At 47.8% G+C, this 22,882-nt stretch overlaps 1 protein-coding gene across 2 annotated transcripts in view; it reads left to right on the top strand.

The window, feature by feature from the left end:
* The window catches only part of NOS3 (nitric oxide synthase 3), a 300,784-nt gene that overhangs the window by 107,039 nt on the left and 170,863 nt on the right, over window positions 1-22,882 (top strand). For both annotated transcript variants that reach the window (XM_075580452.1, XM_075580453.1), the window contains exons 3-7: window positions 4,856-5,004; window positions 5,733-5,895; window positions 12,012-12,103; window positions 14,652-14,793; window positions 19,680-19,819. In XM_075580452.1, coding sequence (XP_075436567.1) covers window positions 4,856-5,004; window positions 5,733-5,895; window positions 12,012-12,103; window positions 14,652-14,793; window positions 19,680-19,819 — 686 coding nt within the window. The remainder of the gene's footprint in view (window positions 1-4,855; window positions 5,005-5,732; window positions 5,896-12,011; window positions 12,104-14,651; window positions 14,794-19,679; window positions 19,820-22,882) is intronic.

Genomic DNA, 22,882 nt, shown 5'->3' on the forward strand with positions numbered 1-22,882 from the left:
ACAGACCGAGAAGCATTGTTTGGTGCAGCCACGGAGGCGCAGAAACGTCAGACTGAGAAGCATTGTTTGGTGCAGCCACGGAGGCACAGAAACGTCAGACTGAGAAGCATTGTTTGGTGCAGCCACGGAGGCACAGAAACGACAGACTGAGAAGCATTGTTTGGTGCAGCCACGGAGGCGCAGAAACGTCAGACTGAGAAGCATTGTTTGGTGCAGCCACGGAGGCGCAGAAACGTCAGACTGAGAAGCATTGTTTGGTGCAGCCACGGAGGCCCAGAAACGTCAGACTGAGAAGCATTGTTTGGTGCAGCCACGGAGGCGCAGAAACGTCAGACTGAGAAGCATTGTTTGGTGCAGCCACGGAGGCGCAGAAACGTCAGACTGAGAAGCATTGTTTGGTGCAGCCACGGAGGCGCAGAAACGTCAGACTGAGAAGCATTGTTTGGTGCAGCCACGGAGGCACAGAAACGTCAGACTGAGAAGCATTGTTTGGTGCAGCCACGGAGGCACAGAAACGTCAGACTGAGAAGCATTGTTTGGTGCAGCCACGGAGGCACAGAAACGACAGACTGAGAAGCATTGTTTGGTGCAGCCACGGAGGCGCAGAAACGTCAGACTGAGAAGCATTGTTTGGTGCAGCCACGGAGGCACAGAAACGTCAGACTGAGAAGCATTGTTTGGTGCAGCCACGGAGGCACAGAAACGTCAGACTGAGAAGCATTGTTTGGTGCAGCCACGGAGGCGCAGAAACGTCAGACTGAGAAGCATTGTTTGGTGCAGCCACGGAGGCACAGAAACGTCAGACTGAGAAGCATTGTTTGGTGCAGCCACGGAGGCGCAGAAACGTCAGACTGAGAAGCATTGTTTGGTGCAGCCACGGAGGCACAGAAACGTCAGACTGAGAAGCATTGTTTGGTGCAGCCACGGAGGCACAGAAACGTCAGACTGAGAAGCATTGTTTGGTGCAGCCACGGAGGCGCAGAAACGTCAGACTGAGAAGCATTGTTTGGTGCAGCCACGGAGGCGCAGAAACGACAGACTGAGAAGCATTGTTTGGTGCAGCCACGGAGGCGCAGAAACGACAGACTGAGAAGCATTGTTTGGTGCAGCCACGGGGGCACAGAAACGTCAGACTGAGAAGCATTGTTTGGTGCAGCCACGGGGGCACAGAAACGTCAGACTGAGAAGCATTGTTTGGTGCAGCCACGGGGGCACAGAAACGACAGACCGAGAAGCATTGTTTGGTGCAGCCACGGAGGCACAGAAACGTCAGACTGAGAAGCATTGTTTGGTGCAGCCACGGAGGCGCAGAAACGACAGACCGAGAAGCATTGTTTGGTGCAGCCACGGAGGCACAGAAACGTCAGACTGAGAAGCATTGTTTGGTGCAGCCACGGAGGCGCAGAAACGTCAGACTGAGAAGCATTGTTTGGTGCAGCCACGGAGGCGCAGAAACGTCAGACTGAGAAGCATTGTTTGGTGCAGCCACGGAGGCACAGAAACGTCAGACTGAGAAGCATTGTTTGGTGCAGCCACGGGGGCACAGAAACGTCAGACTGAGAAGCATTGTTTGGTGCAGCCACGGAGGCACAGAAACGTCAGACTGAGAAGCATTGTTTGGTGCAGCCACGGGGGCACAGAAACGTCAGACTGAGAAGCAATGTTTGGTGCAGCCACGGGGGCACAGAAACGACAGACCGAGAAGCATTGTTTGGTGCAGCCACGGAGGCGCATAAACGACAGACCGAGAAGCATTGTTTGGTGCAGCCACGGAGGCACAGAAACGTCAGACTGAGAAGCATTGTTTGGTGCAGCCACGGAGGCGCAGAAACGACAGACTGAGAAGCATTGTTTGGTGCAGCCACGGAGGCGCAGAAACGACAGACTGAGAAGCATTGTTTGGTGCAGCCACGGAGGCGCAGAAACGTCAGACTGAGAAGCATTATTTGGTGCAGCCACGGAGGCGCAGAAACGACAGACTGAGAAGCATTGTTTGGTGCAGCCACGGGGGCACAGAAACGTCAGACTGAGAAGCATTGTTTGGTGCAGCCACGGAGGCGCAGAAACGACAGACTGAGAAGCATTGTTTGGTGCAGCCACGGGGGCGCAGAAACGACAGACTGAGAAGCATTGTTTGGTGCAGCCACGGAGGCGCAGAAACGACAGACTGAGAAGCATTGTTTGGTGCAGCCACGGAGGCGCAGAAACGACAGACTGAGAAGCATTGTTTGGTGCAGCCACGGAGGCGCAGAAACGACAGACTGAGAAGCATTGTTTGGTGCAGCCACGGAGGCACAGAAATGACAGACTGAGAAGCATTGTTTGGTGCAGCCACGGAGGCACAGAAACGACAGACTGAGAAGCATTGTTTGGTGCAGCCACGGAGGCACAGAAACGTCAGACTGAGAAGCATTGTTTGGTGCAGCCACGGAGGCGCAGAAACGACAGACTGAGAAGCATTGTTTGGTGCAGCCACGGAGGCACAGAAACGTCAGACTGAGAAGCATTGTTTGGTGCAGCCACGGAGGCACAGAAACGACAGACTGAGAAGCATTGTTTGGTGCAGCCACGGAGGCACAGAAACGACAGACTGAGAAGCATTGTTTGGTGCAGCCACGGAGGCACAGAAACGTCAGACTGAGAAGCATTGTTTGGTGCAGCCACGGAGGCGCAGAAACGACAGACTGAGAAGCATTGTTTGGTGCAGCCACGGAGGCACAGAAACGACAGACTGAGAAGCATTGTTTGGTGCAGCCACGGAGGCACAGAAACGACAGACTGAGAAGCATTGTTTGGTGCAGCCACGGAGGCACAGAAACGTCAGACTGAGAAGCATTGTTTGGTGCAGCCACGGAGGCACAGAAACGACAGACTGAGAAGCATTGTTTGGTGCAGCCACGGAGGCGCAGAAACGACAGACTGAGAAGCATTGTTTGGTGCAGCCACGGAGGCACAGAAACGACAGACTGAGAAGCATTGTTTGGTGCAGCCACGGAGGCACAGAAACGTCAGACTGAGAAGCATTGTTTGGTGCAGCCACGGAGGCACAGAAACGTCAGACTGAGAAGCATTGTTTGGTGCAGCCACGGAGGCACAGAAACGACAGACTGAGAAGCATTGTTTGGTGCAGCCACGGAGGCGCAGAAACGTCAGACTGAGAAGCATTGTTTGGTGCAGCCACGGAGGCGCAGAAACGTCAGACTGAGAAGCATTGTTTGGTGCAGCCACGGAGGCACAGAAACGTCAGACTGAGAAGCATTGTTTGGTGCAGCCACGGAGGCGCAGAAACGACAGACTGAGAAGCATTGTTTGGTGCAGCCACGGAGGCACAGAAACGACAGACTGAGAAGCATTGTTTGGTGCAGCCACGGAGGCACAGAAACGACAGACTGAGAAGCATTGTTTGGTGCAGCCACGGAGGCACAGAAACGTCAGACTGAGAAGCATTGTTTGGTGCAGCCACGGAGGCGCAGAAACGACAGACTGAGAAGCATTGTTTGGTGCAGCCACGGAGGCGCAGAAACGACAGACTGAGAAGCATTGTTTGGTGCAGCCACGGAGGCACAGAAACGTCAGACTGAGAAGCATTGTTTGGTGCAGCCACGGAGGCACAGAAACGACAGACTGAGAAGCATTGTTTGGTGCAGCCACGGAGGCACAGAAACGACAGACTGAGAAGCATTGTTTGGTGCAGCCACGGAGGCACAGAAACGTCAGACTGAGAAGCATTGTTTGGTGCAGCCACGGAGGCACAGAAACGTCAGACTGAGAAGCATTGTTTGGTGCAGCCACGGAGGCGCAGAAACGACAGACTGAGAAGCATTGTTTGGTGCAGCCACGGAGGCACAGAAACGTCAGACTGAGAAGCATTGTTTGGTGCAGCCATGGAGGCGCAGAAACGACAGACTGAGAAGCATTGTTTGGTGCAGCCACGGAGGCACAGAAACGTCAGACTGAGAAGCATTGTTTGGTGCAGCCACGGAGGCACAGAAACGTCAGACTGAGAAGCATTGTTTGGTGCAGCCACGGAGGCACAGAAACGTCAGACTGAGAAGCATTGTTTGGTGCAGCCACGGAGGCACAGAAACGTCAGACTGAGAAGCATTGTTTGGTGCAGCCACGGAGGCGCAGAAACGACAGACTGAGAAGCATTGTTTGGTGCAGCCACGGAGGCACAGAAACGTCAGACTGAGAAGCATTGTTTGGTGCAGCCATGGAGGCACAGAAACGACAGACTGAGAAGCATTGTTTGGTGCATCCACGGAGACGGAAACCACTACTGAGAAGCATTGTTTGGTGCAGCCACGGAGGCACAGAAACGTCAGACTGAGAAGCATTGTTTGGTGCAGCCATGGAGGCACAGAAACGACAGACTGAGAAGCATTGTTTGGTGCATCCACGGAGACGGAAACCACTACTGAGAAACATCAACAAATCAAGAGCACTAAGCTCACAAATTCAGTTTGCGTTTATTGTGAAAACAGCCCAAATGCCACGGTTTTAATTCAAAGTGGTCAGCTTTCAGGGCGATCTGCACTGGATTTGTCTACTGGCACCATGTTATCGTTTAATATTTTCCAATTACATGCGGATTCCAACCATCCCTCTTTGTACGTGACATTTTAACCCGTGATATCTTTAAATGAAACCTATGAAATATGGGTTTTCTAGATGGGCAGGTTTAGAAAAAGTAAAATAATAGTACAAAGGATTTCTGTAACTGCCCAATGTTTGCTGTTCTGCGCGAGTGTGTAAGCCATTCGTCACTTTACTGCGTGTCTCGGAGACCTTCTGCAGAGGGAGTCCGAGAGGGAACAATGTCATTGTGACCAGGATTGTGATGTGTCACTTGCAGGATGTCGCCTGTACCAGAGCCAGGTGCCTGGGTTCCGCGATGTTACCGTCCCAGATGTCATGCCCCCAACCACAAGGACCAAAGACACCAGAGGAGCTGCTTCCCCGGGCCAAGGAATTCATCAACCAATACTATGGATCCATCAAGAGGTGAGGTGACATGGGACAACGCTGCATATGTTCAGAGGTAAAAGGGGTGGACCCTGCAAGGTGGCTCCTGAATCACACTGAGATGTCCATCCAATCCAGGTTTGATACATTTAAGATAGATGTTACAGACGCCCAATATTTTACATGCTTGCCCTTTTAACATCCTCGATGGCTCCACCTGCACCTTTAGCCAGTCCTGGCCTTTACATTAACCATTTAAAGTACTTTATGAAAACGTGCATGGAAATCCCATTGGAACCATGTTCCATCAAGTTCAATGTGGAAACAGTTTCCGTGACGTGATTAGAGCCTTTCATTATCTGCAGAAGGGGCTGTAGACATCCCGTGTTTCAGACACGCCTGTGGTTCTTCAATCACATAGAGAGCAAACCAATCCAGAGCACATGACTCAGTGAATGTCATATGGGTCCCCTCCCCAGTTCGGCAGCCCTACTACGCCATCAATAGGACACAAGAGGGATTCATTGCATGACCTACCCATACTTGACGATACCAAAGCAAGGAATATTTAATTTATTGGGCACCTCAATCATTAAAAAAAGATGGTATTTATAAACACACAAGATGGCACCAGCGGCAAATGTTTGCCGTGGCTCTTCACCTGGGAAATGATATAGGAGGTTTACCAGGCGCTAGGGTTTCTCTTCTGCTTTACTACTCAGATATTTTGGAATGTACCATGGACTTATCCCCCGTTCTCATCCTAGGTCCCAGTCAAAAGCTCACCTGGATCGCGTGAAGGAGGTGGAGCAGCAGATTGTGTCCACGGGATTCTACCAGCTCAAGGAGAACGAGCTGATCTTCGGTGCCAAGCAGGCTTGGAGGAATACAGCCCGCTGTGTGGGCAGGATCCAGTGGTCAAGGTTGCAGGTACATGGGGGTTGAGACGCTTGAGATGGGGCCTTGTAGGACATGAGCAGAGTGTATAGGTATAATGATAGCAGCTGGTATCTTCCAGTAGTTTATCGTGATGAAATAAGAAAGTATACACACAAGCAAAATATATAGAAGTATATCAATAGATACAATGATGTGATAGTCTGCTGAGAGACACAATGAGGATACGCCTCCAGCTCCTGGTACCAGCGTTAGCCCGAAGGTAACAAAGAACGGGAACAATGGAATATTTCACCACTCACGTGCAGACAAACATGCATTCCTGGTGATAAAGTCCACCACTAAATCAGTTTCATATCCTATCAGGTCACATGCTGGGGCATCAATCACAGTTGTATATTAGGTTGCACCAGGTAACCCTACTGCCAGGGTGTACTCAGTTAAGCATACCACATCCTGCTGTGCATGCCTGGTAACAGGTGGACTTTGCTTCTCTTATCTCCTTCTTCCAAACACAAGGAATGTTAAAGGGAGATACAGTATCAGAGGAGCCTCAAATTACATCTCCACCTTTAGGGAGACAGACTGTTAGGTACAAACAATCTCCCCTGAGTGTGTGCTGTGTGTTTCTGTGCTTTTCACTTCTGAGTGTGTGTTGTGTGTTTGTGCTTTTCTGCTCAGGGTGTGTGCTGTGTGTTTCTGTGCTTTTCTGCTCAGGGTGTGTGTTGTGTGTTTCTGTGCGTGTGTTGTGTGTTTCTGGGCTTTTCACTTCTGAGTGTGTGTTGTGTGTTTGTGCTTTTCTGCTCAGGGTGTGTGCTGTGTGTTTCTGTGCTTTTCTGCTCAGGGTGTGTGTTGTGTGTTTCTGTGCGTGTGTTGTGTGTTTCTGGGCTTTTCACTTCTGAGTGTGTGTTGTGTGTTTCGGTGCTTTTCTGCTCAGGGTGTGTGCTGTGTGTTTCTGTGCGTGTGTTGTGTGTTTCTGGGCTTTTCACTTCTGGGTGTGTGATGTGTGTTTCTGTGCTTTTCCCCTCTAGGTGTTTAATGTATGTATGTATGTATGTGTGTATGTATGTATGTATGCATGTATGTATATAGTTATGTATATAGCACCCACAATGTACTCAGACCTTTACAAAGAGACCATACAGTATAGGTAATAATAATAATACAATAAGTGCTAAAATGTCAGACAATAGGAACGGCAATCCCTGTTCCGGAGAGCTTACAATCTAAGTGGTACGATGGGAGACTTACAGAGACAGCAGGTGAAGGAATAAGTGCAGTAGATAATTAATAATAATAATAATAATAATTAGATGGCAGACGTTGGTAGGAGTGACTGTGAGTGTGGGACAGTAGCCATGAGTCCGGGCTATTGGGATGCTTCATTTAAGAGGTGAGTTTTAAGGTTAGTCTTATAGGTGATTAGAAAAGGTGCTTGGCGTATACTGAATGTGAGGGAGTCCCACAGGTAAGGTTCAGCGAGGGGAAAGGTTTAATGTGAGGGAGCAGTAGAGGTGAGAGGGGTGGACAGGAAACCGTTATGGGCAGAGCGCAGGAGACGAGCAGGGGGATAGCGAGAGATCAGAGCGGATATGTAGGGAGGAGCAGCTGAGTATAGAGCCTTGAAGGTAAGGAGGAGAACTTTGCAGGTGATCAGAAATTTGATGGGAAGCCAGGAGAGGGATTTAAGGAGGAGATGAGCAGAGAAAGTGAAATTGGTGTAGGAAAGGAGACAGTTGTGAGGCAGGGAGGCCTGTTAGCAGCATGTTACAATAATCCAGACGGGAGAGGATAAGGGCTTGCATTCGAGTTTTAGCAGTAGATTGAAAGAGGAAAGAGCGGATGTTGCCAATATAACAAAGGAAGAATTGACACATTTTGTCCGTGCCGTGAATGTGAGTGGAGAAGGAGAGCGAAAAGTCAAATACGACTCTTAGGCAACGTGTGTTGGCGACAGGATTGATGGTAGTACTGTTTACTGTGATGGAAAAAGGGGATATTAGGCCAGATTTAGGGGGAAATATGAGGAGCTCAGTCTCAGACATATTAAGTTTAAGGTGCGGAGCGCCATCCACGAGGGTATAGCCAGGGGGTAATTTGAGGCTTGGGACTGGATTGCAGGTGTGAGGATCATTTGCATAGAGATTATACCTAAGGCTGAAGGAGAAGTCCCAGAACAGAGCCCTGAGGTAAAACCAACAGACAGAACCCCAGAAGGTGAAGACATGTTAGTAACAGAGGCAGAGAATGTGCGATGGGAGAGGCGAGAGGAGAACCAGGATAGAGAGAGAATGTGCGATGGGAGAGGCGAGAGGAGAACCAGGATAGAGAGAGAATGTGCGATGGGAGAGGTGAGAGGAGAACCAGGATAGAGAGAGAATGTGCGATGGGAGAAGTGAGAGGAGAACCAGGATAGAGAGAGAATGTGCGATGGGAGAGGTGAGAGGAGAACCAGGATAGAGAGAGAATGTGCGATGGGAGAGGTGAGAGGAGAACCAGGATAGAGAGAGAATGTGCGATGGGAGAGGTGAGAGGAGAACCAGGATAGAGAGAGAATGTGCGATGGGAGAGGTGAGAGGAGAACCAGGATAGAGAGAGAATGTGCGATGGGAGAGGCGAGAGGAGAACCAGGATAGAGAGAGAATGTGCGATGGGGAGGCGAGAGGAGAACCAGGATAGAGAGAGAATGTGCGATAGGAGAAGTGAGAGGAGAACCAGGATAGAGAGAGAATGTGCGATGGGAGAGGTGAGAGGAGAACCAGGATAGAGAGAGAATGTGCGATGGGAGAGGTGAGAGGAGAACCAGGATAGAGAAAGAATGTGCGATGGGAGAGGTGAGAGGTGAACCAGGATAGAGAGAGAATGTGCGATGGGAGAGGTGAGAGGAGAACCAGGATAGAGAGAGAATGTGCGATGGGAGAGGTGAGAGGAGAACCAGGATAGAGAGAGAATGTGCGATGGGAGAGGTGAGAGGAGAACCAGGATAGAGAGAGAATGTGCGATGGGAGAGGTGAGAGGAGAACCAGGATAGGGAGAGAGAATGTGTGATGGGAGAGGTGAGAGGAGAACCAGGATAGAGAGAGAATGTGCGATGGGAGAGGTGAGAGGAGAACCAGGATAGAGAGAGAATGTGCGATGGGAGAGGTGAGAGGAGAACCAGGATAGAGAGAGAATGTGCGATGGGAGAGGTGAGAGGAGAACCAGGATAGAGAGAGAATTTGCGATGGGAGAGGTGAGAGGAGAACCAGGATAGAGAGAGAATGTGCGATGGGAGAGGCGAGAGGAGAACCAGGATAGAGAGAGAATGTGCGATGGGAGAGGCGAGAGGAGAACCAGGATAGAGAGAGAATGTGCGATGGGAGAGGTGAGAGGAGAACCAGGATAGAGAGAGAATGTGCGATGGGAGAGGTGAGAGGAGAACCAGGATAGAGAGAGAATGTGCGATGAGAGAAGTGAGAGGAGAACCAGGATAGAGAGAGAATGTGCGATGGGAGAGGTGAGAGGAGAACCAGGATAGAGAGAGAATGTGCGATGGGAGAGGTGAGAGTAGAACCAGGATAGAGAGAGAATGAGCGATGGGAGAGGCGAGAGGAGAACCAGGATAGAGAGAGAATGTGCGATGGGAGAGGCGAGAGGAGAACCAGGATAGAGAGAGAATGTGCGATGGGAGAGGTGAGAGGAGAACCAGGATAGGGAGAGAGAATGTGCGATGGGAGAGGTGAGAGGAGAACCAGGATAGAGAGAGAATGTGCTATGGGAGAGGTGAGAGGAGAACCAGGATAGAGAGAGAATGTGCGATGGGAGAGGTGAGAGGAGAACCAGGATAGACAGAGAATGTGCGATGGGAGAGGTGAGAGGAGAACCAGGATAGAGAGAGAATGTGTGATGGGAGAGGTGAGAGGAGAACCAGGATAGAGAGAGAATGTGCGATGGGAGAAGTGAGAGGAGAACCAGGATAGAGAGAGAATGTGCGATGGGAGAGGTGAGAGGAGAACCAGGATAGAGAGAGAATGTGCGATGGGAGAGGTGAGAGGAGAACCAGGATAGAGAGAGAATGTGCGATGGGAGAGGTGAGAGGAGAACCAGGATAGAGAGAGAATGTGCGATGGGAGAGGTGAGAGGAGAACCAGGATAGAGAGAGAATGTGCGATGGGAGAGGTGAGAGGAGAACCAGGATAGGGAGAGAGAATGTGCGATGGGAGAGGTGAGAGGAGAACCAGGATAGAGAGAGAATGTGCGATGGGAGAGGTGAGAGGAGAACCAGGATAGAGAGAGAATGTGCGATGGGAGAGGTGAGAGGAGAACCAGGATAGAGAGAGAATGTGCGATGAGAGAGGTGCGAGGAGAACCAGGATAGAGAGAGAATGTGCGATGGGAGAGGTGAGAGGAGAACCAGGATAGAGAGAGAATGTGCGATGGGAGAGGCGAGAGGAGAACCAGGAGAGAGAGAGAATGTGCAATGGGAGAGGTGAGAGGAGAACCAGGAGAGAGAGAGAATGTGCGATGAGAGAGATCGAGCAGGATTAGTAGGGATAAGTGGCCTTCGGATTTGGCATCATGTGGATCACTGGTTTCTTTTGTAATCACGGTGTTGAGCGAGCTGTATCCAAGGCAGATGGTAAAAGGTCCAGGAGGGCAATGGGAATTAAGGAAGTTGATCATACGGGAGAACACGAGACGTTCAAGCAGTTTGGAGGCAAACGGCAGGAGGGATACAGGGCGGTAGTTAGTAAGGCACGTAGGGTCTAGGGTGGTGTTCTTGAGAATGTGTGACCACCAAATGCTTAAAGGATGAGGGCAAAATGCCAGAGGATAGGGAGGAATTGAAAATGTGGGTGAGAGTCAATACTAAGACAGGAGTAATCTCCTTGTGGATAGCATCCAACTTGCCTTTAAAGTGGCAACACAGTTGTCTCTGTGCTCAAGAGATCCCCTGCAGTGCAAGCAGGAGGCTTTTCTACCTGTCAGGTGGAGACTGCTTAATTGTCTCTAACTGCAATTAACCAGCTCCCTGCTGGATTCCTCAGACCAATCCAGGCTTTCTATTGAAGCCCTTTTAGATGGGGGTTAAGGCCCTGTTACATACCTCCCCTGTTTGTGGGTAGCTGAAGTCTATCCTTCCACTGTCACTCGAAATGTGCCTGCGGCTCGACTGAGAGTGGGTGGACGGAGAGAACCGTCAGTCATGCTGGGATTTGAGCCCTTTCTCCAGGTAACCAGTGTCTCTTCCAGAAGGTGCTTGAAATCAGCGCGCTTCAGTCGCTCGAGGACTTTTCCCAAGCACAGTCTTTCCATGATGTGCTTAGCTTCCTCACCTCATGAGGACTCTTCCGTCAAGCTCTTCTTTCCATTTTACCAAATCTTCTTTTAACCGCTTGGTCACCAGTTTTTCAATGCGTTGGGCGATCTTTTCTTTCTTAGACTAGGGTGACCACCTGCATCTGGTTCAGTATCAATGATCGCTGGTGGTTCAACCTGGGCAGAGTTTTTATCCTCTCTGATGATTCTTCAATGTGTTGGGACCCCCCAAGTGATGTCTAGCGAGGTATCTCTGCTATAGTAGCAGGGGACCCCAGTACCAGGGGACCCCAGTCTACAGCTTTCTCATCCATCACGGGCTTATCCACAACAAGCACTGGAATCAGGCAACATAATACATAGATATACACATATATATCGTGTGCCTTTTCCCCTTCCTTTGCTCATCTGGGTGTGTTGTGTGTTCCTATGCTTTGCTCCTCTGGGCGTGTTGTGTGTTCCTATGCTTTGCTCCTCTGGGATTGTTGTGTGTTCCTATGCTTTACTCCTCTGGGCGTGTTGTGTGTTCCTATGCTTTGCTCCTCTGGGATTGTTGTGTGTTCCTATGCTTTGCTCCTCTGGGATTGTTGTGTGTTCCTATGCTTTGCTCCTTTGGGATTGTTGTGTGTTCCTATGCTTTGCTCCTCTGGGCGTGTTGTGTGTTCCTATGCTTTGCTCCTCTGGGCGTGCTGTGTGTTCCTATGCTTTACTCCTCTGGGCGTGTTGTGTGTTCCTATGCTTTGCTCCTCTGGGATTGTTGTGTGTTCCTATGCTTTGCTCCTCTTGGCGTGTTGTGTGTTCCTATGCTATGCCCCAGGGTGTCCCTCCCTATGACCTGTACTTCTTTGCAGGTGTTTGATGCCCGGGATTGCAGCAGTGCCCAGGACATGTTCACCTTCATCTGTAACCACATCAAGTACGCGACCAACAAGGGGAACATCAGGTAAGGACAGGCCTGTGTCCGTCTACTGCCCCAGTGATAGGACAATCCCAAATACGCTGATCCAGTGATAGGACAATCCCAAATATACTCCCCCAGTGATAGGACAATCCCAAATATACTGCCCCAGTGATAGGACAATCCCAAATATACTGCCCCCATGCCCCTCCCAAATACACAGCCCCCGCGCCCCTCCCAAATACACAGTCCCCGCGCCCCTCCCAAATACACAGCCCCCGCGCCCCTCCCAAATACACAGCCCACGCGCCTCTCCCAAATACAGTCCCGCCGCGCCCCTCCCAAATACACAGTCCTGCCGCGCCCCTCCCAAATACACAGCCCCCGCGCCCCCTCCCAATTACAGTCCTGCCGCACCCCTCCCAAATACACAGTCCCGCCACGCCCCTCCCAAATACACAGCCCCCGCGCCCCCTCCCAAATACGCAGCCCCCGTGCCCCCTCCCAAATACGCAGCCCCCGCTCCCCTTCCAAATACGCAGCCCCGTGCCCCTTCCAAATACGCAGCCCCGCGCCCCTCCCAAATACGCAGCCCCCGCGCCCCTCCCAAATACAGACGCTGCACTCCTCCGAAATACACAGCCCCTATGCCCCTCCCAAATACACAGCCCCCATGCCACTCCCAAATACACAGCCCCCATGCCCCTCCCAAATACACAGCCCCCATGCCCCTCCCAAATACAGACGCTGCACTCCTCCCAAATACACAGCCCCCATGCCCCTCCCAAATACACAGCCCCCATGCCCCTCCCAAATGCGCAGTCCCCACACCCATCCCAAATACACAGCCCCCGGGCCCCTCCCAAATACACAGACCCTCACAAGACTCACACAGGTCAGTCACATTTTTTAGTGTTTCGTTTGTCCCGCAGGCATAAACGCAAACCACTAAAAAGCTCTGCTATTAACAAAAAAAAATTATGTTATTCCACCGCTATGCCATCATTTGTCACGTACTGCACCCCTGTGAGCATGTGACCTGCATACGGGACAAGGGTTAATACACAGCTCGCAAGCAGGCCCACTCTTCACCTTCGCAGAGGTCCCTCAAATGGACAATATCTCCCCTAAATCGGTCCCCAATCTACCATCTGTCACGCACAGCACACACGTGAGCACGTGACTTAGATATGCAACCAGAGTTAATACACACGGCTACTCCAGCCAACTCACTTTTCTCCTGTGCAAGGTACTTTCAATTAGTTAATATTAACCCCTTACTCAATTGCAATCATATCTACACGCTTCCACCACCCGAGAAATGCAAATAAAAGATGTAAAATTAATATTTGCCAGGGTCTCAGGTCCCTGTTAATAATAGAAAAAAACTATGTACTGTACACACAAATCTGTTTTAGCAAAATGTGTATGAAAATGTAAATAGTCTCTACAGAGCATGCAATCAGTTCATTCAGAGCTCCAAAGCATCACTTTATTAAATGTTTTAAAATATATAAAAATTCAGTGCTTCGATTACAGAAAAAGGGATTACAAGAACATATATTTACAGCAAATGTAGGACAGTTTCTTAAAATAACAAGATAAAACATACTGTATAATAGAAATCCCTATACATTACGTTACCATACAGTACGTCATAGGTTTCACCCAGAGAGGTCACTGGCGTAGTAATTATGAGAAATCACGTTTGGTCCAAAACACACCTCTGTTGAAATCAGATTTTCATAATACCTTGCTCAGATTTATGTGCTATTTTTTCCCTATTAAAACAACATAAGCCACCCTCGCCCCCCCGCCCCCCACAACCCGTCATAAAACAGCTGCAAAATTGACAGTTTTATGACAGAGTAAAAAAAACTTCTTCCCATCAACGTTTGAATTGTGCCTCAGTATATAAACTTACTCATAACTTCCCTCCTCTAATACTGAGACACACCAGTAGATTCAGGTGATCATTATGTACACTTGAGACTAATCACAACCGTCTTAATCGTAAATTTGAGAAACAAATTGATATCTGTCCTTGGCAGCTCTTACCCATGCAGTGGACTCATTACATGCCACTCTGTGCCACGAACACACACGTAACACTTAGCATGTACAGTAGATGACGTCACATGATATTCTCATTTTTAATAAAGCCCTCCAATAAAAGCATAACCTGTGTCCCATCTCTGGCATGCACCAGTAATTATTCACAAACATTTAGATTTCTTTGAGGCTGACAGAATAGTATCTGGTTCTCGTTTATGACATTCTGCACAACACATACGTAACTTTTAGTGGGCCATACGTGACAGGCCCTCCCAATTGAGTCCTCTTTGAAAACCAGCGCAGACCCAGGAAAAGTCTTGGCCTGCCATATACCCAATGTATTGTGTTTTTAAACTGAAATTGTTGCTACATTAACCCCTGAAGCACCAGATTTATTACAATACATAATATTACCTGATATTATCATGACACGGTCATTCAATACCTTTAATACCTCTGTGGGGTCTGCAGCTGGACCGTTAACAAGGATCTGCCCCCTCTTCTCTTTCCCCTGGGGCGCAATTATCTCCCTCTGCAGGTCGGCCATCACCATCTTCCCTCCCAGGAGAGACGGGACAACCGATTTCCGGATCTGGAACAGCCAGTTTATCCGCTACGCCGGGTACAGACAGGAAGACGAGAGTGTGGTGGGCGACCCCGTGAACGTAGAGTTAACGCAGGTCATATATGGTTCTCTCTGTCTCACTCCCTATCTCTAACTCCCTCTCTCTATCCCCCAACAAGCTTCTTCACTCCATATGTTCCAGACCCATGTGAAAATTCACCTTTTGTAAAGGAGTCGCTCCATAGCTCTGTAACACAGATACACACGCCAAGAGCAATGCGTGTGCATGTTCCCAGAATGAATCCTTTCAATACGAAGGTTATTGCATGCGCATGCGTTCATCCAACATGCTCGTGTAATGTATATTTCTGTTCCTATAGCACCAACTAGGTCAGCAGTGTGTTATATGGAGATACAATGAAGTTGGAATATGAGGGGACGCAGTGCTATATGGAGATATTATACAATGCAGGGAGTACATGGGAGAGAACGATGTGCTATATGGAGATATTATACAATGCAGGGAGTATATGGGATAGAACGTGGTGCTATATGGAGATATTATACAATGCAGGGAGTATATGGGAGAGAACGTGGTGCTATATGGAGATATTATACAATGCAGGGAGTATATGGGAGAGAACGTGGTGCTATATGGAGGTATTATACAATGCAGGGAGTACATGGGAGAGAACGTGGTGCTATATGGAGATATTATACAATGCAGGGAGTACATGGGAGAGAACGAGGTGCTATATGGAGATATGATACAATGAAGGGGGAATATGAGGGGACGCAGTGCTATATGGAGATATTATACAATGCAGGGAGTATATGGGAGAGAACGAGGTGCTATATGGAGATATTATACAATGCAGGGAGTATATGGGAGAGAACGTGGTGCTATATGGAGATATTATACAATGCAGGGAGTACATGGGAGAGAACGAGGTGCTATATGGAGATATTATACAATGCAGGGAGTATATGGGAGAGAACGAGGTGCTATATGGAGATATTATACAATGCAGGGAGTACATGGGAGAGAACGATGTGCTATATGGAGATATTATACAATGCAGGGAGTATATGGGAGAGAACGAGGTGCTATATGGAGATATTATACAATGCAGGGAGTATATGGGAGAGAACGAGGTGCTATATGGAGATATTATACAATGCAGGGAGTACATGGGAGAGAACGTGGTGCTATATGGAGATATTATACAATGCAGGGAGTATATGGGAGAGAACGTGGTGCTATATGGAGATATTATACAATGCAGGGAGTATATGGGAGAGAACGTGGTGCTATATGGAGGTATTATACAATGTAGGGAGTACATGGGAGAGAACGTGGTGCTATATGGAGATATTATACAATGCAGGGAGTACATGGGAGAGAACGAGGTGCTATATGGAGATATGATACAATGAAGGGGGAATATGAGGGGACGCAGTGCTATATGGAGATATTATACAATGCAGGGAGTATATGGGAGAGAACGAGGTGCTATATGGAGATATTATACAATGCAGGGAGTATATGGGAGAGAACGTGGTGCTATATGGAGATATTATACAATGCAGGGAGTACATGGGAGAGAACGAGGTGCTATATGGAGATATTTTACAATGCAGGGAGTATATGGGAGAGAACGAGGTGCTATATGGAGATATTATACAATGCAGGGAGTACATGGGAGAGAACGATGTGCTATATGGAGATATTATACAATGCAGGGAGTATATGGGAGAGAACGAGGTGCTATATGGAGATATTATACAATGCAGGGAGTATATGGGAGAGAACGAGGTGCTATATGGAGATATTATACAATGCAGGGAGTACATGGGAGAGAACGTGGTGCTATATGGAGATATTATACAATGCAGGGAGTATATGGGAGAGAACGAGGTGCTATATGGAGATATTATACAATGCAGGGAGTATATGGGAGAGAACGAGGTGCTATATGGAGATATTATACAATGCAGGGAGTATATGGGAGAGAACGTGGTGCTATATGGAGATATTATACAATGCAGGGAGTACATGGGAGAGAACGAGGTGCTATATGGAGATATTATACAATGCAGGGAGTACATGAGAGAACAAGGTGCTATATGGAGATATTATACAATGCAGGGAGTACATTGGAGAGAACGAGGTGCTATATGGAGATATTATACAATGCAGGGAGTATATGGGAGAGAACGAGGTGCTATATGGAGATATTATACAATGCAGGGAGTACATAGGAGAGAACGAGGTGCTATATGGAGATATTATACAATGCAGGGAGTACATGAGAGAACAAGGTGCTATATGGAGATATTATACAATGCAGGGAGTACATTGGAGAGAACGTGGTGCTATATTATTTATTTATTTAGAAAATATTTTACCAGGAAGTAATACATTGAGAGTTACCTCTCGTTTTCAAGTATGTCCTGGGCACAGAGTAAAACAAATAATACATGGTTACAAATACAGTTACATAAATGAACAAGGTATACATTTATATACAAGACATTGCATGCACAGTTAAAGAAAATATATATTATGAGCGTATGAAACAGTTACAGACCAGATTAAAGTGTGAGACAGCCTTAGATTTGAAAGAACTTAAGCTGGTGGTGGATATGAGAGTCTCTGGTAGGTTGTTCCAGTTTTGGGGTGCACGGAAGGAGAAGGAGGAACGTCCGGATACTTTGTTGAGTCTTGGGACCATGAATAGTCTTTTGGAGTCTGATCTCAGGTGATAGGTACTGCATGTGGTAGGGGTGAGGAGCTTGTTCAGGTAGCTGGGTAGCTTGCCCAGAAAGTATTTGAGGGTGAGACAGGAAAGGTGAACTTTGCGCCTAGACTCTAGTGATGACCAATCTAGTTCTTTGAGCATTTCGCAGTGATGTGTGTTGTAGTTGCATTGGAGAACAAAACGACAAATTGAATTGTAGAGGGTGTCAAGTTTGCTAAGGTGGGTTTGAGGAGCCGAGCCATATACTATGTCTCCATAGTCAATAATTGGCATTAGCATCTGCTGTGCAATACGCTTTCTGACCAGGAGACTTAGGGAGGATTTGTTCCTGTAAAGTACCCCTAGTTTGGCATAGGTCTTGGTTGTCAGGGTATCAATGTGCATCCCGAATGTTAAGTGGGAGTCAAACCATAAGCCCAGGTATTTAAAACTAGTGACAGGTGTTAGGGTGGTTTTAGCGTTGGTTCTAATCAGGAGCTCAGTCACTGGAAGCTTTACAAATTTAGTCTTGGTCCCAAATACCATTGTTACAGTCTTGTCAGTGTTTAAAAACAGTTTGTTTTGGGAAATCCAGTTTTCGAGTCTCAAAAAGTCAGACTGAAGTATGTGTTGAAGGTCGCAGAGGCTATGGCTGTGTGCATATAGGATTGTGTCATCTGCATACATGTGTATTGAGGCTTCCTTACAAGCTGTGGGAAGATCATTAATGAACACTGAGAAGAGTAGGGGCCCCAGAACAGAGCCTTGCGGGACACCACAAGTGATATCCAGGGGGTTGGAGTTAGAGCCTGAGATGGACACATGTTGGGATCTTCCTGATAGGTAGGACTGAAACCAGTTTAAAGCATGTTTCCCTATTCCAGAGCTCTGGAGTTTGTTAAGCAGGATAGCATGATCAACTGTGTCAAAAGCCTTTGCAAAATCTAGGAATACTGCACCAGTGAGTTGTCCCCGTTCCATTCCACACTGGATTTCATTGCAAACTTTTAGCAGGGTAGTTACGGTGGAGTGTTTGGGACGAAACCCAGACTGGAATTGGCTAGGGAAATTTGTCTTGGTGTAGAAATCGCTTAATTGGGAGTGGACACATTTTTCCATAACTTTGGATAGAATTGGGAGAAGTGAGATTGGCCTGTAGTTTGAGACAGTGTTTTTGTCCCCACTTTTGAAGATTGGGACAACTCTGGCAGTTTTCCAGGTCTTAGGGATATGGCCTGCAGACAGGATAGAGTTGACTATGGACGCAATTGGTTTGGCAATGGCTGGGGCACCAAGTCGTAGGAACCTAGATTGTAGTAAGTCGGGTCCACATTGGCTGCTTAGTTTTAGTTTGAGGAGCGCTTGTGTTATCTCCTCTTCAGATACTGGTCCAAATTGAAAATTGTGGGCAGTGTTGGGAGGGGGTGGGACTATAGGGGTACTCCCAGGATGAGATTCAGGTTTGGGGTTTGTGCTGCGTTTCGCTAATAAGTTAGTGGCAGAGTGAGTGTGTGCAGACTAAACAGCAGGGGTGAACCTGTACCTTGTCATGTGTTTTGCTGCATTGCAATGCTAGGGTCAAGTCAGGGTTTCAGTGTTTTGTGCAGTCAGTTTTGGGAGAGGCTGCAGTGAAAGATGTTAGAGATATTATACAATGCAGGGAGTACATGGGAGAGAACAAGGTGCTATATGGAGATATTATACAATGCAGGGAGTACATGGGACGGGACACAGTGCTATATGGAGATATTATACAATGCAGGGAGTATATGAGGAGGGACGCAGTGTTATATGGAGATATGATACAATGAAGGGGGAATATGAGGGGAAGCAGTGCTATATGGAGATATTATACAATGCAGGGAGTTCATGAGAGAGAGAACGAGGTGCTATATGGAGATATTATACAATGCAGGGAGTTCATGAGAGAGAGAACGAAGTGCTATATGGAGATATTATACAATGCAGGGAGTATAAATTGAGCCACCTGTGCTGAAGCCGGTATATCCTGAAAACCTGACCTGTTGGTGGCCCTTGAGGACTGGAGTTGGCCACTCCTGATTTACACTAACCTACTGTGAACATTTGAAGCTTCTCCTGCTTTCCCCTGTTAGCTGGACCTCTTGTCTACCACGAGCATTTCTTCTTATTACCTGTAATACTCCCCCTCCTCCGCTGGGCGGCGGTTCCCTGCGTTCACCTGAGATTCCCGAGTAGCAGGAGCCATAGCTGTGAATGGCTTCCTCCCTCCCCTCTGTAGCTCTGTGTCCAGCTGGGCTGGACACCCAAAGGTGGGCGATTCGACGTGTTACCTCTGCTGCTGCAGGCCAACGGCGATGATCCAAAACTGTTCGAGATCCCTGCTGAACTGGTCCTGGAAGTCCCTCTCCGACACCCCACGTAAGTACCCCGAAGGACAGCTGTGTCTCCGTGCCACCAAGCGCCCAGGAAGTGAGGTGTATCCTTGTAAAGAACACTGGGGCCTACTTCTATCTTATCTCCACCTGCTGGCCCTGTCCCAGCAGTTCTTTACCCCTCCGCCCCCCCTCCCCTCCCCCCCCCCTGTCCCCCTCCCAAATGGCAAACTCAGTACAGTACATCCCCCCGGGACGGAAGCCCAGCCCATTAGGCGGTCTACGTCGCAAAGGGACGCTAGGACATAAAAACAAGGTCTCCCCTAGTGGGAAAGGAGAGACCCCAAGACCCCGAACAACTAAAAACCAATCCGCTCCTTAAATGTTAAGGGATTACAAAACAACCGAAAAAGAAGACTAGCTCTCATGGACATGAAAAAATCAGGGGGGGACATCATATTCTTACAGGAGACCCACTTCACATCGCAGGACCCCCCAAATTTATTCAAAATGTTTTTCCCAATGTGCTTTTTTGCATCATTCAGTAGTAAGAAAAGAGGTGTAGCTATCCTAATCAGACAAGGCACCCCATTCAATCACGTTAAAACAGTAGCGGATCCAGAGGGTAGATTCCTAATGGTATATGGCTCCCTCGCGGGCTCGACAATTGTCCTAATCAATGTATACGCCCCAAATGAGAACCAAACGGAATTCTTACAAACCGTTCTCGAAGGCGTTGACCCGGGATATCTGTCATCGATAATAGTGGGTGGAGACCTAAACATGGTTTTAAACCCCACCGAGGACAGATCGACCACAGCGGGCCCCTCCCGTACAACCCACTCCCAGATCAAGGGGAAAAGGTTTAGGGACATCCTGAGCGAGTTTTCACTGGTGGACGTTTGGAGAACCCAACATCAGGGCCAGAGAGACTACACATTCTACTCAGCACCTCACCAGACTTACTCTCGAATAGACCACTTTTTGACCACTAAAAATGTGATGGCGGCAGCCATAGAATCAGACATTGGCTCAATCACATGGTCAGATCATGCCCCGATCACTATGACACTGTCAATCCCCTTTGAAAAAACAACAACCTATTCATGGAGACTGAACGATTCTCTACTAAATCACCCAGAGATTGAGAGAGAGATAAGATCCTCACTCAAGGACTATTTCTCCCTCAACATGGGAACAGTCTCCTCTCCAGCAATCCTTTGGGAAGCCCATAAGGCAACCATCAGAGGGAAATTTATTTCCATCGCATCCCATAGGAAAAAAGCCCGCCAAGCGCTAATCAAAGAACTTACAGACAGCATAAAGGTAATAGAGCACGCGCATAAAGCGAACCCATCAACAAAAGTATACAAAACATTAATAGAAGCTAGAACAAAACTTAGACAAACCCAGCTGGAGGATGTTGAAAAGGCCCTCAAATGGACCAATCAACAATACTATGACAAAGGTAACAAGGCCGACAGACTATTAGCTAGCAAATTGAGAGGGATACAAAAAAGATCCCAGATAACGGCGATCAAGAGTAGGTCTGGTGAAATCCAATATAGTGAAAGCAAAATAGCGGCAGAGTTTACAAAATACTACAAGGAACTATATAACTTAAGAGCTAAAAACGGCCGACCTGAACCGATAGCGTCAGAATCTATAACTCAGTACTTAAATAAATGCCAAACTCCCCTCACTGACGGAGGAGAACACAGTCCTCAATGCTGAGATCTCAAAAGAGGAACTGGAAGAGGCGGTCAAATCTCTAAAGCTCACTAAGTCTCCTGGCCCTAACGGCTTCACAAATGTCTACTATAAAAGATTCTTGCCAACCCTATCCACGCATCTGCTAAAAACATTCAACCATTTCATGGAAGGGAACCAAATCCCCCCAACAATGTCTCTAGCCAATTTGGCAATAATACATAAGGAAGGCAGAGACCCGATGCAATGTGGAAGCTACCGTCCAATCTCCCTTCTCAACAGTGATCTCAAGCTATATAGCAAAATTTTAGCAAACAGGTTAAACCCAATATTACCGAGGTTAATTAACATTGATCAGGTAGGATTTGTCGCGGGGAGACAAGCCTCCGACAATACTCGAAAAATCATCAATATCATTGATCATGTCCACCTAACAGACACCAAAGCACTATTGCTAAGCCTAGACGCAGAGAAGGCATTCGATAGAATCTACTGGCAATTCCTGGACCAAACTATGTGTAAATTTGGCTTTAAAGACACATACCTAGAGGGGGTCCGTAGACTATATCAAAATCCGTCAGCAATGGTAAAACTTCCAGGGGGGAATAACCAGAGATTCGAGATAACAAATGGGACTCGACAGGGATGCCCCCTATCTCCTCTCCTTTTTGCGCTAACGATAGAACCACTGGCATCAGCAATACGACTCAATAAAGACATCCAGGGAATAGACATTGGAAATAGGCAGCATAAAATCTCCCTATTCGCAGATGATGTCATCTTAACCCTTTCCAAACCCCAAATCTCATTACCCAACCTCCAAAAAGAACTCCGGGATTTTGGAAAAATCTCAGGATATAAGATAAACAATGACAAATCAGAAGTCTTGAACTTAAGTCTGCCAGAGCCAGAGGTGAAACTCCTCAAAGCAAACTTTAACTACCGTTGGAGCTCCTCTTGTATCAAGTACTTGGGGGTTAAGATATCGAGGACCTACCAATCACTATATAAACATAACTATCCGACCTTATTCCATAAAATCAAACAAGATTTGGAAAAATGGGAAGGATACCAGATGTCATGGATCGGGAGAATGATCTCGGTTAAAATGAACATACTCCCTAGGCTATTATACTACTTCCAGACTCTCCCGGTCCACATCCCTGGCTCAGAACTGAAAAATATCCAAAAACTAATCTTCCACTTTATTTGGCAATGTAAAAAAACTAGAGTCCCCAGAACTGTTCTCTTGGCGCCAAGGGGGAGAGGAGGACTGGGAGTTCCAGATATCACAAAATACTACCTAGCCGCCCAATTGCGACAGGTGGTAGTCTGGAACGCAAACCCAAACCAATATTGCTGGCTGGATATAGAAACACAATATGCCGGAACACCTTCA

Source organism: Ascaphus truei, assembly GCF_040206685.1.
Source record: "Ascaphus truei isolate aAscTru1 chromosome 2 unlocalized genomic scaffold, aAscTru1.hap1 SUPER_2_unloc_1, whole genome shotgun sequence".
NCBI classification, from domain to species: Eukaryota; Metazoa; Chordata; class Amphibia; order Anura; family Ascaphidae; genus Ascaphus; species Ascaphus truei.